The sequence below is a fragment of the Triturus cristatus genome, chromosome 1_2, assembly GCF_964204655.1.
Source record: "Triturus cristatus chromosome 1_2, aTriCri1.1, whole genome shotgun sequence".
In the NCBI taxonomy this organism is placed as follows: Eukaryota; Metazoa; Chordata; class Amphibia; order Caudata; family Salamandridae; genus Triturus; species Triturus cristatus.
Window position 1 is genome coordinate 320,601,571 of NC_140580.1, and position 13,899 is coordinate 320,615,469.

The 13,899-nt window shown below is 41.7% G+C and overlaps 1 protein-coding gene across 2 annotated transcripts in view; it reads right to left on the reverse strand.

Moving 5' to 3' along the window:
* The window catches only part of SEC31B (SEC31 homolog B, COPII component), a 1,155,786-nt gene that overhangs the window by 774,810 nt on the left and 367,077 nt on the right, over positions 1-13,899 (reverse strand). For both annotated transcript variants that reach the window (XM_085603885.1, XM_085603887.1), the window contains exons 12-13: positions 10,599-10,673; positions 3,700-3,792 (exon numbers count right to left, since the gene is read on the reverse strand). In XM_085603885.1, the coding sequence (XP_085460011.1) occupies positions 3,700-3,792; positions 10,599-10,673 (168 nt within the window). The remainder of the gene's footprint in view (positions 1-3,699; positions 3,793-10,598; positions 10,674-13,899) is intronic.

A 13,899-nucleotide genomic window follows, 5' to 3' on the forward strand; every position in this document is an offset into this window, starting at 1 on the left:
CTAGTGGAATGAGCATGGAAGCCCTCAAGGGGTTGCTTCTAGGCCAACGCATAGGAGATTGTGATACAGAGCACAATCCATCAGGAGATGGTCTGTTCTGTACCGCCTTACCTTTCTGGGCTCCGACATACCCCCTGGGTCATCCAACTGGAACTCTTTTTCTGCGGAGAAGGTAAAAAGTCAATGCTCTTTTTAGGTCCAGCCAGTTGAGTCACTCCTCTTCCTTAGAAGGATGAGGCGGAGTGTAAAAGGTAGGCAGTGTGATGAACTTGCCTACATCAAAGGGTGTGACCACCTTCGGGAGAAAGGAAGCTCTAGTGCAAAGGACCAGCATGTCTGGGAAGAAGGTGAGGTACGGAGGCTTAGATGACAAGGCCTGGAGCTCACTGACCCTCCAGATACATGTTATTGCCACTAGAAAGACCGCCTTGATTGTAAGGAGCCAGAAGGGACAGTTATGGAGCAGCTCAGAAGATTCTCCTGAAGGGACAGCCTGATCAGAGGACCGATGGCCATGCTCAACAGCTCGGGATACCAGACTCTCAGAGCCCAGACTGGAGCCACAAAGCTGACTTGAGCCCGGTCGTTCCCCATCTTCTTCAGAACTCTGGGCAGGAGTGATATGGGCAGAAAGGCGTACAGGAGGCCTCATTTTCACTTGAGACGAAAAGCGTCTGTGAGCAAGAGCTGCCTTGGAAACTCCAGCATGCAGAATTGCTGACATTGCATATTCTCGGCAATGGTGAACAGATCTAACCAAGGTTCTCCCCACTGCTGATAGAGACATTGCACCACCTCCGGATGGAGACGCCATTCATGGTTAGCTAGGCATCACCAGTTCAGTTTGTCTGCACTGGCATTCAGAGAACCTGTCAGGTATTGAACCATCAGGGAAAATGGCCTGATGTTCCAGCATGTCCAGAGATGCAGGGCCTCTTGACAAAAGGTCCGTGACCCCATCCCACACCCACATGTTGGTGGTGTTGTCCATGAACACCTGCACTAGCCTATCTTTAAGGGTGTAAAGTCTTTCAATGCCAGCAGTGTGGAGTCCTGATTCCACCAGGGGCCAGAGTCATCTGATCTCCACCTCTCCCAGATGGCTGCCACAAACCAGGAGTGGCGCATCTGTCACTACAGTCAGCTCTGGCTGGGGAAGGAAGAGAGGTCTGTCGCTGACCCAGTCGTGGTTTGTTAACCACCACTACAGATCTTTTGCAGTGCTCTTTGAGATCTGGACCAAACTGGAGAGATTCCGCTGATGGGGTGCCCACTGGAACTTCAGGTTCCACTGCAGAGCCCGCATATGCCAAGGGGCATGTGTCCCTAGCATGATAAAGGAGAACATGAGGCCCAGCAGCCTCAGAGTCAGTCTCACTAGACTGCAAGTACCTCTCCTCCAGGGCTGCGCTGACTGGTGCAGAAAGAAACAAACTGATATCAGCATGCAGCAGTGGCACCTATATAGGCCGAGCGCATGTCACTTTAGGTGCGGTTATGCCACATGGAACCAAACAATGCCACATACATGCGCACAGTGATACTGTTCACGAAAAACATTCCAGATCCAGTCTGACGCCTGGGGATACTTCCAAGGTAAGGAATCTTCAGCTAGAAGTCGCTATCAGATTATTTTTTTCATCAGAATAGATGTCATCCGAGCCATGTGTTGTTTAGGATCACAGATCTACCGCCAGCATGTGAGGGTTGCATCGGTCATTACAACCCAGTATAAGGTTTGTCCTTAATCAAAATAATTATCCAGGGTTTGAGGACAGTTTGAAATGCTGCCATATTTAGATCTCTCTGCTTACTTGGTAGGAAAGTAATGGAAAGGGTGGCTCTTCTGAAGGCACTGCAGCTTTTCTGAGTGGCCTCTATGGTTAATGTGGCCACGAAGCAGAGATTTTTTTTTTTTTTAAACAAATTCTCACAGAGGGAGTCTGATCCTGAAAAATTTTAAAAATGGCCCTACCACCCCACGAGTGTTCTCACAGTATGTGAGGTTCATTTGTATATTTTAATGGTTTGTGATCGCAAGCTTTTTATGACGGTCCCAAACAGGAAAGAAGTATGTCAGAATGTTCACTCTAAACAGAGTGGATGGTCTAAAGTACTTAGACTGACGACCCAATATTGGTGGGGCCATCGGTCTAAGGTTTCTGCCAGGGGGGGCGGAGGCTGCCCTGCCACAAGAAGGATGACGGTTCACCTCACTCGATATAGAGCAGGTAGTCCAAGAATTTGGCTGACAAGGTACCCTGCCACTATTGTGGTGTAGTACTGTGTCACAAAGTGCCCGTTAACATCAATGTTAAGGAGGATGAGACAGATGTGATACCTCCTTGTATTTCTCCATTCCCCTCCTTATAGCCCACATATGGCTCCGATGATCCTGAGCTTGAGCGCCGTCCCAAGGCAACTGGAAGGCACAACAGCCTCCTGCAGATTGAGGATAAGAGCGGAATAGAAACATCGCAGGGAGATACCGCGGATGACAGGGGCTCTTTAAGAAAAGACTGGGAAGCGAACTTAACCTCGCACATAGCCGTGAAGGCCGGAAGAGACTTAAGCCTCAAACGCAGTCAGGAGAGTTTTTGGAAAACCGAAACAATGCCGAGTGAAGCAGCGATGAAAGTCTACCTTGTCAGAAGAGCCGAAGACGAGAGATCCGAGAAAGAACAAGAAGTGTCCCGCCGCGTCCCAAAGGGGATGTGGCTCTCGCAGGTGCGTGGCTGTTTACGGGGTGCATTTAAATAAAAGAAGGGAAGCCAAATGCTAGAAAAAGGTCTGCACTGGGAGAAACGGAAGGGAGGGGAACTAAAAGGAATTCACTGGTGTTGGTTTTGGGTGAAAGAATGTACCTCTTCACTTCCTACTCTGATGTTGACTGAGAAGAGAATAAACCACTGATTCGAGCCACATTTTCGTCTCCGAGGGGTCGCAGCGCTGAGACGGGTCCTGAAGCAGTTCCGAAGACCAGAAAGAGGGGAAAAGGAAAAAATAAAACCTATGAATGACTTGATAATTCAATAAGATAAATAAAAGGATAAGCCTAAGAGGAAAAAACTGTTCTATGTTGTTTCCTTTACAACCCAGTATAAGGTGCAGTGTCACATACTGTCCGCCAAACTTTAAATAAGGCTGTAAGTCTGCTACTCCTTGGAGAATTATCTGTTCAGCTCATCTTTGGGTGCCCCGATGACAGGATCCCTCTACCTTTTCACAAACTTTTTTTCTCAGACTTACTGTGTCCAGGATGCATATTCCAATTAGACACACTTAATCATACCCAATTTAAGCATTTTTGTGATGCTTCAGATCATTTAAATGCATAATGCATGCAGTCAAACAGACAGTGGATGCCCAGACCATTCTTCTGCTCAGGCGTAGAGGCAAGAACCACATATGTGATTGAGTGGATCAGGTCTGGCATCTCACATAGAAAGATGTGCATAAACTGACTACCCCACTGTCAGGTAAATCCAAGGTACCTGTATTTCCATGTTTCCATACAGATTTAGTATCTCCTAAAATTACCCTTTCTAAAGAGGTGTTCGTATCTTTCACTCACTTTCACTTCCATGTGTAACTCCCCTTGATAATGGTTTAGTATGATGTTAAACACTACAAATACAAAACTCTGACACATGCATCACTGCTGCTGAAGAAAACTGTTTAATAAAAATAAATAAATACCTGGCTAGAAAGGGACTGCATATGTTGGATGTGATCACCTGACTCTGAAGGGAGATCCTTTGAATGGGCACGGTAACCCGAATAAGAGGTAATCTAAAAGAAAATCGATATTAGAAGGACAAATTTTAATACATTGTACCTGTACAATGGTCAACATGCTCTTGCCTCAAGTTTTTGCAAAACTTTATTTCTAATTTTTACAGCTATAATTATTTCATTTGTTGTAATAAGTAGGATTCAGAAGACTGCAGATATATTTCAATCAGGATTTATTCCAGGTTCAATACATATAGACCTCATCCACAGGAGCGCTCCGGGCAGCAACCAACAGGAGAACAGTCTTCAGTTACAAAAGCTATCATGAGCAACCAAGCTCCTAGGATACAGAATGTAAGTTCCTAGGTTACAGAACCACAAATGGAGATGGTTCCATAACCTAGGATACCACACACCTCCCTACCAATAATAAACAGAACTGAAAAGGAAACCAAAAAAAAAAAAAAAAAAGCAAAAAAAAAAGAGCAATATATTGAAAAACTCAAAGAAAAAATCAAATATAATCATACAAGCGGACTGGTTTACATTGCACACGTTTAGGTCTGACTGCAAAATCACCAGACACAAAAGTTTTAGGCTTCAAAATATTTGTTCTAGAATTGGCAATATTTTCTAAATCTCTTTAAGGCAAAGAAACATATTTTGAGACTCTGCTCAAGTTCCAAATCTTGTTGTCATCAGTTTTCACTGCATTTTTAAACAATTTCTTAACACGACAAGGCTTACCAAATTTAGAACACTTTAACCCTTTTCTGGGAGATTTTATTTTTACCCAATCTCCTACCAGAATCTTTGTCTCTTTGACAGCCTTCCTCACATCAAATCCTGCTTTAGACTTCAATTTATTTTCTTCCTCTTTTGTTTCCCAACCAGAAGGTACACAAATATCTTTAGCAATCTTCAACCTTTTCTCAATAAGCCAACCAGGACTTACTCCACAAGAAGGTAATCTCCCCTTAAATAAACAAAATGGTGAAACACCTGTACTTGAATGGGGAGTCAACCTATACTCTCTCACTTTCTTTCTCAAACCTTCAACCCAACTGGGCTCGCAAACAAAAGACAATTGCAAACTCTCTTTTAAAACTTTAAGAAAACGTTCAACAACACCATTAGATTCTGGATGATAGAGTGAAGCTTTCTTATGCTTTATCCCTCTTTCTTTTAGAAACTCTTCAACTTGCTTAGAGGTGAACTGAACACCATTATCTGTAAGAAGACTGGAGGGAAAACCTTCTCTTTCAAATAGTTCCTCTAAACATTTTATGACATCATTGGATTCAATGGAGTTCACAACTTTAATTTCAGGCCACCGGGAAAACATATCTAGGCAAATCAAGACATACCTATCTTGAGAACTAACTCTTACCGGACCAAGAATATCCATAGAAATGTCAACCCATGGACCAACAGCTCTCTCCCTGATGACCATGGGCTGTGTCCTACACTTTAATACCTTATCACTGTTGGCACAAACTACACATTCTCTAACTTTCCTCTCTGTCATCAAATCCATCGAGGGCCACCAAAAACTTTCTCTGAGTCTTTCTTTCGTTTTTGAAATTCCCATATGACTGGAATGAGCCCTCCTAACCAAAACATGTCTCAAATCCTCAGGTGGTATAAGTTTACTGCCTCTCATAAGTAAGCCATCAAAAATGGAAAGTTCATTGCTAACTTCCTAAAAACGTACTAATCCCGCCTTACACTTATTTTTAACAGGCCAACCCTCCAAAATCATTTTCAAAACTTCCTGCAAACAAACATCCTTTTCTAGTGAAGATTTCCATTCTGTCTCTTGTATAATTCCTGGAGTTACAAGACAAACATTAAAATCTTCATAGAAGTCTTCACCAGCAACACTCTCTTCAGTAAAATCCTCCTCAGATTCAGAATCCTTAATCAATCTGGAAAGACAATCTGCTTGCAAATTGCTAGCACCGGGAACATAGTTTATCTCAAAGTCGAACTCTTGAAGAGAAATTACCCATCGACGTATTCTAGCGGAAATCTGGTCTACATCTTTTTTTGAAAACGCCTCTTTGAGAGGTTTGTGATCCGTTTTTATTTCAAATTTTCGCCCCCAAAGAAACTTCCTAGGTTTTCTCACAGCCCAGAAGACCGCCAAAGCTTCCTTTTCAATGACCGAATAATTATTTTCAGCACCACGTAAAACTCTTGAAATAAAAGCAATAGTTCTAAATACACCACTAGATTTTTGCAACAAAACACCTCCCAATCCTCTGGAGCTGGCATCAGTCATTAGAACAACGTCATCATTGACATCAAAACTCCCAAGATTAGAAGCATCCTTCAAACTGAATTTTATGTCATTCAATTCATTTTCACATAAATTAGACCATACAAATTCTGTGTTTTTCCTTAATAAAGATCTCAAAGATACTGATCTCTCAGCAAATTTGGGAAGTAACTTATTGTAGAACTCAGCAATTCCCAAAAACTTAACTAATTCATCTCTGTTCTTTGGAGAAGGTAAATTCTCAATAGTGTCAACCAACAATTTCTTGGGTTGAATGTCATTACCTGTGATGAGATGCTCCAGATACTAAATTTCTTGAACTCCAAACTTGCACTTTGCTCGTTTAAGAGTTAACCCAGACTTCAATAAGATATCTAAAACCTCGCAAAGCCTTGCATTATGTTCCATCTCTGTTGAACCTGAAACCAGGATGTCATCCTGATAAATTTTTACTCCCACTACACCCTTCAATATCCTTTCCATTGCTTGCTGAAAAACTGAAGCTGCTGATATAAGACCAAATGGCATTCTCTTAAATTTAAAAGTACCAACGGGTGTAGTGAATGTAGTCAAATCTTGAGACTTTTCAGTGAGTTTGAATAGATGGTAAGCCGAACTTAAATCGAGGGATGAAAAATACTTTGCACCATTTAACATGATAAGCATTTCACTTATATTGGGTAATGGATAGTGGTCAACGACCACAGCTTTGTTTAAGTCTCTCAAATTCACACAAAGACGAGCTTCGCCATTGGCATTACATGCCATTACAACAGGGGAAACCCACTGTGAAGCCTCTACCTCCTCAATTATCTCATTTGCTATCAGTTTATCTAACTCATGTTTCATGTTATCTCTGACGGCCATAGGAACATTACGGACTTTGGCAACTTTAGGGATAGCATGTTCTTTTAACCTGATCTCATGAACATAGTTTTTTAAACACCAAAGTTCATTCTTAAAAACATCAGAGAACTTTCCCAACAAATTGTCACAATCAATTTGAACAGAGTTAACAGTAGGTTTATCTTTCAAACAAACCATTGGCTTGGCATCGGGATCCAGAAAAACATAAAGATCACGCTGATGTATCCAGCTTATTAATGAATCTCCTTTGAGGAAACAAACGTTACCAGCAATAATCCTGTCTTTAATGTCTATAGAACCTCAAAAATATCCAGCTAATTTTATTGGCTCACCACCGTAACCTTTTGGCTGAATGTCAGGTTTTAACAGTTTTACCCCATTTTTTAGGTTTTCTTCACAAAACTTAAATGGTATCAAGGTTATTTTTGCACCCGAGTCAAAAAGCATTTGTATTTCTTTACCATTAACTAATACATTTTCAAATGGACCATCCAATTTTTCAACACAATTTTCATATATGACTATTTCTCCTACTGATTCATCATCACCATTACAATCTACTTCTCTAACCTTGTTTTTAACTGAAGACAAGGTCGACCTACAGCATTTAGTGGCATGACCTTTCCTGCCACAATTTTTACAAGTAGATTTCCATCCTGGACATAACTTATTATTTGCCAAATGACCCATGTCCCCACACCGAAAACACTTTCCCACAAAAACTTTGTTGGAAGACTTGTTTTGTGTAAGGAACATGGTATTGAATTGACTATGCTTAAAGGACTTGTCTTTTTCCTTGTCTTTGTCTCTTTCAAGTACAACCTTTACACTAGCGTCGTCGTTTTTAATGGTTGCAGCATCTTTCTTGTTGACTTCCACACAAGCTTTTGAATGTTCCGAAGTTTTGGCAATGGTTAAGACTTCATGTAATAGTGGGTTATTTTTCTCCCACATGGACTCTTTTGCTTTTTCTAAATGACAGCCTAACATGAACTGGTCTCTAAGTCGTTCATCTAGAGATGCTCCAAAACCACATGTTGAAGCCAACTTACGTAAGACAGTAATATATTGCTCGACTGTCTCTCCTTCATGTTGCATCCTCCTTCCAAAATGATACCTCTCTAGAACAATGCTTAACTTGGGAAGATAATGAATATTATGTTTTTTTATTGCAATTTCATATTCATTAAGGTCTGCAACACTATCATCTGCGAGTTCAGGAAAGGTGTTCATATACCTCTTGGCCTTCAGAGCCAAGACAGTGTAATAGAAGAGAGGTCTTTCTCTCAGCACTTAAATTGGCACCACAAACTTTTGCATAGTGAGCAAATACTTTCTTCCATTGAGACCATTTCAACGGAGGATCACCTGGAAAATTTAAAAAAAAATGAAGGAGTTGGAACATGTTGCATTGCCATTATAAACCTACGATAAATATTAATAATAAAAATATAAATTTAAAAAATGATAGAATAAAAAACAAATGATCACAATGTAGCAGAAGCAAGGATCTGTGTATCACCGTGTTGCATTATTAAATCAGAAGGTGAGAGTCACAGTAAAGATATGCAAGATGTGCATATCACCGATGACTTATTTACTTATTCCAGATCGGTGTCCAAAGTCACTGGTGTATTTGTTTTCATAAATCAAAAGCAGGGATTCCTTTAAAAATAAATGTTTCTTCCACAAGAATGACAAATCGCAATCGATTGAGTATGTTGATGATAATTAATAAAGACAATAAGTGGGAACAGCGGTTTCAGCGTTTAAAACAAAATTTCTCACTACTAAGATGGCCGCCAACGTAAGGTTTACGCGTCGTGAAGCGTTGCGTTTCAGTGACGAAACTGACGAAGCAAAGAATCCGGACTTATCTGCGGTCACAGTAATCCATTTCCTGAATGCCAGCGCGAGTCAAACAGTGCACGCGGCTTACATGGCATGTGATGTCTGCGCGAGAGAAATAGAGTGCGCGACCAGAGATCGTGAGTAACGGTTAACTCACAAATATTGAAAATATAAAACTACAAAGTACTTGCTGCGATAATTTTCGGAGTTTCCGTGTTGAGGTCGTCGTATTTTTATGAAAATTCTTGACGAGTTGAAATCTGAAGCCTTTTCTCTTTAAAGTGCGTTTCTACTTTCGGCTTTTAAGCAATAGACACATAGGTTGATCGTCGCCAGTGTTCTAAGTAAGATTCAGAAGGCTGCAGATACATTTCAATCAGGATTTATTCCAAGTTCAATACATATAGACCTCATCCACAGGAGCGCTCCGGGCAGCAACCAACAGGAGAACAGTCTTCAGTTGCAAAAGCTATCATGAGCAACCATGCGCCTAGCATACAGAATGTAAGTTCCTAGGTTACAGAACCATAAATGGAGATGGTTCCATAACCTAGGATACCACATTTGTCTTATTAGAATGGGCAGATTTCTGCTCTTTCTGGTGCTTAAAGACCCTGTTTCCTGACACCATTAAACATCCCATATTAAAGAAGTGGGAGAGCTCCCTAGGGGGCCCATGCATTCAAGATCTAGGCCTGAATTTGCCTGCAGATACGTTTTGTCTTATTATACATGCTTAACATGTCTTTACAATAATGCTGTGTAGAAAACTGCTATTAATCACCAAGCGGTACAAAAGGGGGTGGTGATGGACGGAGCATCAGAACCAATCAAACACTCACACCCAGTCAACAGATCTGGGTTTGATCCATCACCATTCTTTAGCCCACTCTGCCACCCCAGTTCAGACATGGCCATATGCAAATCAGTCTGACCCTGTGCCTCATGGGAACAGTCCAGCCCGAACTGCGAAGCCATGCCTTCCCTGGACCGGAAACAAGCTTCCTAGGACCGGTTTCTGGCATTTCAGCCGTCTTCAGCCAGGCTTGCTTGAATCCAGTGGCAAAGTGAGCAAGGGACTCACGTCTGAGCATACCCTGCCAACTTATGGCGAACAAAGCGGTACAAGGGGGGTGGTGATGGACGGAGCATCAGAACCAATCAAACACTCACACCCAGTCAACAGATCTGGGTTTGATCCATCACCATTCTTTAGCCCACTCTGCCACCCCAGTTCAGACATGGCCATATGCAAATCAGTCTGACCCTGTGCCTCATGGGAACAGTCCAGCCCGAACTGCCAAGCCACGCCTTCCCTGGACCGGAAACAAGCTTCCTAGGACCGGTTTCTGGCATTTTAGCCGTCTTCAGCCAGGCTTGCTTGAATCCAGTGGTCCGGTCCAGGGAAGGCATGGCTTGGCAGTTCCGCTCTAGTTCAGCGTCGAAGCACACCAGGGTGCCAGTAGGCACCCTTGGTGGAACCCTATGATGAAGCATGTCACCAACCAGGTTGGTGAGTGAGGGTTCTTTTATCAAAACGGAGTGATTTGTCTTGTACACATACACGCGTTAGATTAGTTCTTCTGTACTACACACTCTTTTGTTGTTTAAGGATATTTTGCCCAGGGGGACTAAGAGTGGGTTCCTTTCCCTCTCTCTCGTCGTTTTTTGCTAGATATAAAACCACACAAACATACTTTGAGATGTTAACATTTTACACATATGCTCCGAGAAGCTCACTTTGGTGTCACAAATGAATCAAGCACACTGAGAATTAGACAACAAACAACTAAATCAAGTGCAAGATACATATAGCTTGGATGTTCATTGATACATTTTCAAACCAGCCTACATAAAGAAGTACCTTCTTATCCAGGTCATCCTTGCTGTATCCAAGTAGCTTCAAGAACTTAGTTCGAGCATCCTGCTCAAAGTTAACCTAAAATAAGATGATAAAGCATAATGTTAACAAGAAAGAAATCAGAATAAAAGGTTTAATGAAGAAAATAATAAAAAATAAAAAAAATTCTGGGTTCAAATAGTAATTCTCAGCAAGATAAAGAGGGTGGCCAGTATGAGATTTGTTCTTTATCTTCACTTCCATAGCACCCAAACTACTGGACTATCGATTAGGTTGCCCCTGTACAAGAGCAAATAAGTTGGTCTGATAGCACCTCCTCTAACAGATACATACGCCAAGGAAGCTCAGCAACATAAATACTGGTATTAATAATGGACCTTCAATTTCTTTTACAAGCTTTGTGATGTTGCCAATTTTCTGGTAATTCTTTGGCTCTCAAGGGAACCTCAATACAAGTAAACCAATGGTGTCAGGTTAAATACCACAAACCCAGTACATTCATAAATGGGTTCTACATAAGGATTGTGAAAAGAAAATTCACTAACTAATGGAAACAGAATCATTTGTGGAGAGTGGTGTAAAGAGCAAACTCGGGGATCATGTTCGATCTACTGAACGGAAGCAACTTTTTATCCTCAGCGTGTTAAGTGCAATATATAGCATAATTTATGATGGATTATGTAATATCTAGATGAAAATGATTACATTCTGCTATGGTCCGTTCTTGGAATTGTATGAATTAATATATTAAAAGATGGGAGGGGACTAGCGCCATATTGGCCTCAAATTGGAGTAGCCTATCTGTAAGGGATGTCAATATTTGTTCCATGGCGAGTAAACTCCATATCATATACCGCCATAATTCTGACTGCAGCCTATCTGGATTTCTCCATTATTGTGCAATTAGAAACCCTGTGAAAACCAATATGCCGTTTATTATATATCCATAATTTAACATGAAGAAAACATTTTATTAGGGGTTTACATGAACCAGTAGGCATAGTAGCAGACCACATGGAACTGCGCATCCAATATTTCGCTTTATTCTTGCTAAGACCCCGTACAAAAAAGATAGCAATCATCTAAAGGTTCCCACAAATATGGAACACTGTGCCTTTTCATTGCAATTCCTCTAACATAATTGAGACGATCTGAGAAATGGTTGCTAATTCTAACTTTAGTGAGATGTTATCTGTATCAACGGTTATCTGGAGTTTCTTATGTGGAACATTATGAAAATTGAAAGTACCAAGTCCAGGTATCAATGGAATTGGATAAAAAATAATTAGACCATTTGCACCACAATTCCCAAATTTGATAATCCCGAACCGCTCCTATTTTCTTTTAAACAACCAAAATATAACCTTATTGCTTGGCTCAGAAATTTGCTCAGTAACCTTTTTATGAATGTTTGATGAGTGGTTAATAAAATAACAAAGCAACCTGCACATTCTTACAAACGCAGGACACAGAGAAAAAGAGAAATCTACCCTTACAGCACCAATGATTAAAAACACTATTTATCTTCAACGGATTAGCCCAGTGTATCAAAACTCATTCCATCTACACAATTGTCAGAAGGCATTACTACTCATTATCACAGTAGATCTCAATTTACATATATCAGGGACATTGTTGCAACACTTGAGCATCTAATCATTTCAGACACAACCAGTTCATCTGCTCCAGATGAAGTATCTCTCTTTACCTATGTAGAAAAAGGCACCATGTCTGTTCAAATGTTTCAACCTAACTGCAATTGGACTTAAACTTTCCATGGTGTAGATGTTCCATAATTTAGTCTACTAGAATTGGGAGATAGATTATTTTGATTCCGGGAGTATGTACATGATTAGTTTTCCCATGGCCGTCATAAGTGGGCATAAAGCCTTCCCCCACATAATATACCCTAAGAAAATTTGGATTTCTAAGGCTAAGGAAATACCTGTGATTTTTTAAATAGTTTGTATCCAGTTTGTTGTACTGTATGAACATAGTATCCCAGGCTGTGTCTACAGGGCATTGGTGTATACGTGAGCCTCCTCCCAAAGCAGTGCAGAGCTTTCTGCCTTACCCCATCGGAGTAGTGCCTGGCACCACTGGGAACGAGCCGGGGGTGTTCGGCCTTCCAGTGCATGGTTAGTAGACACTTGGCCAACAGGAGGGCAAGGTTGGCAAAACGTACTTGCACTCTGTGGATTTTTTGTCTGGAGAAAATACCTAAAGCTGTATATGAATTTAATGTGGTGAGCTGGTGATCGTGGTTAATGAAGCATGAACTACATGCCAAAAGCTTTCTATGCTGGGGCAGAGCATATGCTGAAGGTCTGTGACCTGGGTGAGACATCTGGGGCAAGTGAAATTAGCTGTGAGGAACATACGATTTAGTTGAGAGGGTGTTAAGATATGCCCTAGGAAGGATCATATATAACCCCGGGCGGAGCAGGCGGAGTAGATCTACCCGGAGCTCTACGGAGTTGGCCAATAACTCTGTGGAGCTCTGCGCCGCTCTGCGCCTCCCACCCCACCCGCAATAAATATTTTTTAAATAAAATGTACAATTTAAGTAAAATAAAAGCGCACTTGCCTTCCTGCGGCATCCTGGGCTGCCCTCCTCCTTGCCGTAATCCTGTACGTCATGGTAGGACTGTGCATGCGCACGCATGTGCAGTCCTACCATGACGTACTTCTGATGTAGGGAATTACGGCGAGGAGGAGGAGGGCAGCCTGGGACGCTGCGACAAGGTAAGTGCGCTTTTATTTTACTCTTAATTGTAAATTTTATTTAAAAAATATTTATAGCGGTGGGTGGGAGGCGGGAGGGTACGGGGCTGAGTCAGAAGTTTTGCAGGAACTTCGCGTTCTCCTCGGAACGCGGAGTATGCAAAATTCCGCAAACTCGGCCAGCGGAGCGGAGTTCGTGCCCAGGGTTAATTATATACTGGATGTTTTTAAAAGAGCGTTCCTTGAAACAGTCTTAGGGGACTCCAGGTCTCTAGACCACTCAGTGTCGTGAAGAGTGCTTTTTTAAGTCCTCCTCCCAAAGACGTCGAAGGTGAACCAGAAGAATGCCTGCATGTTCCCTAATAGCTTTGTATAGCCATGTGATAAGGTGTCGACCTCCCCCCATGAGGTAGAGAGTATGCATCACTGCATGGGTAGGCGGTTCTTTGTCCAGTGCTCCCCATAGTGATCAAAGTGCCACCAGCAATTGTCCGTATGTTGTAACTGTCCAGGGGAATATTATAGTCCTGACAAATTATATCAAATGCAAGGATCTGGGCGTCCTGGAAGAGGTCTCTGA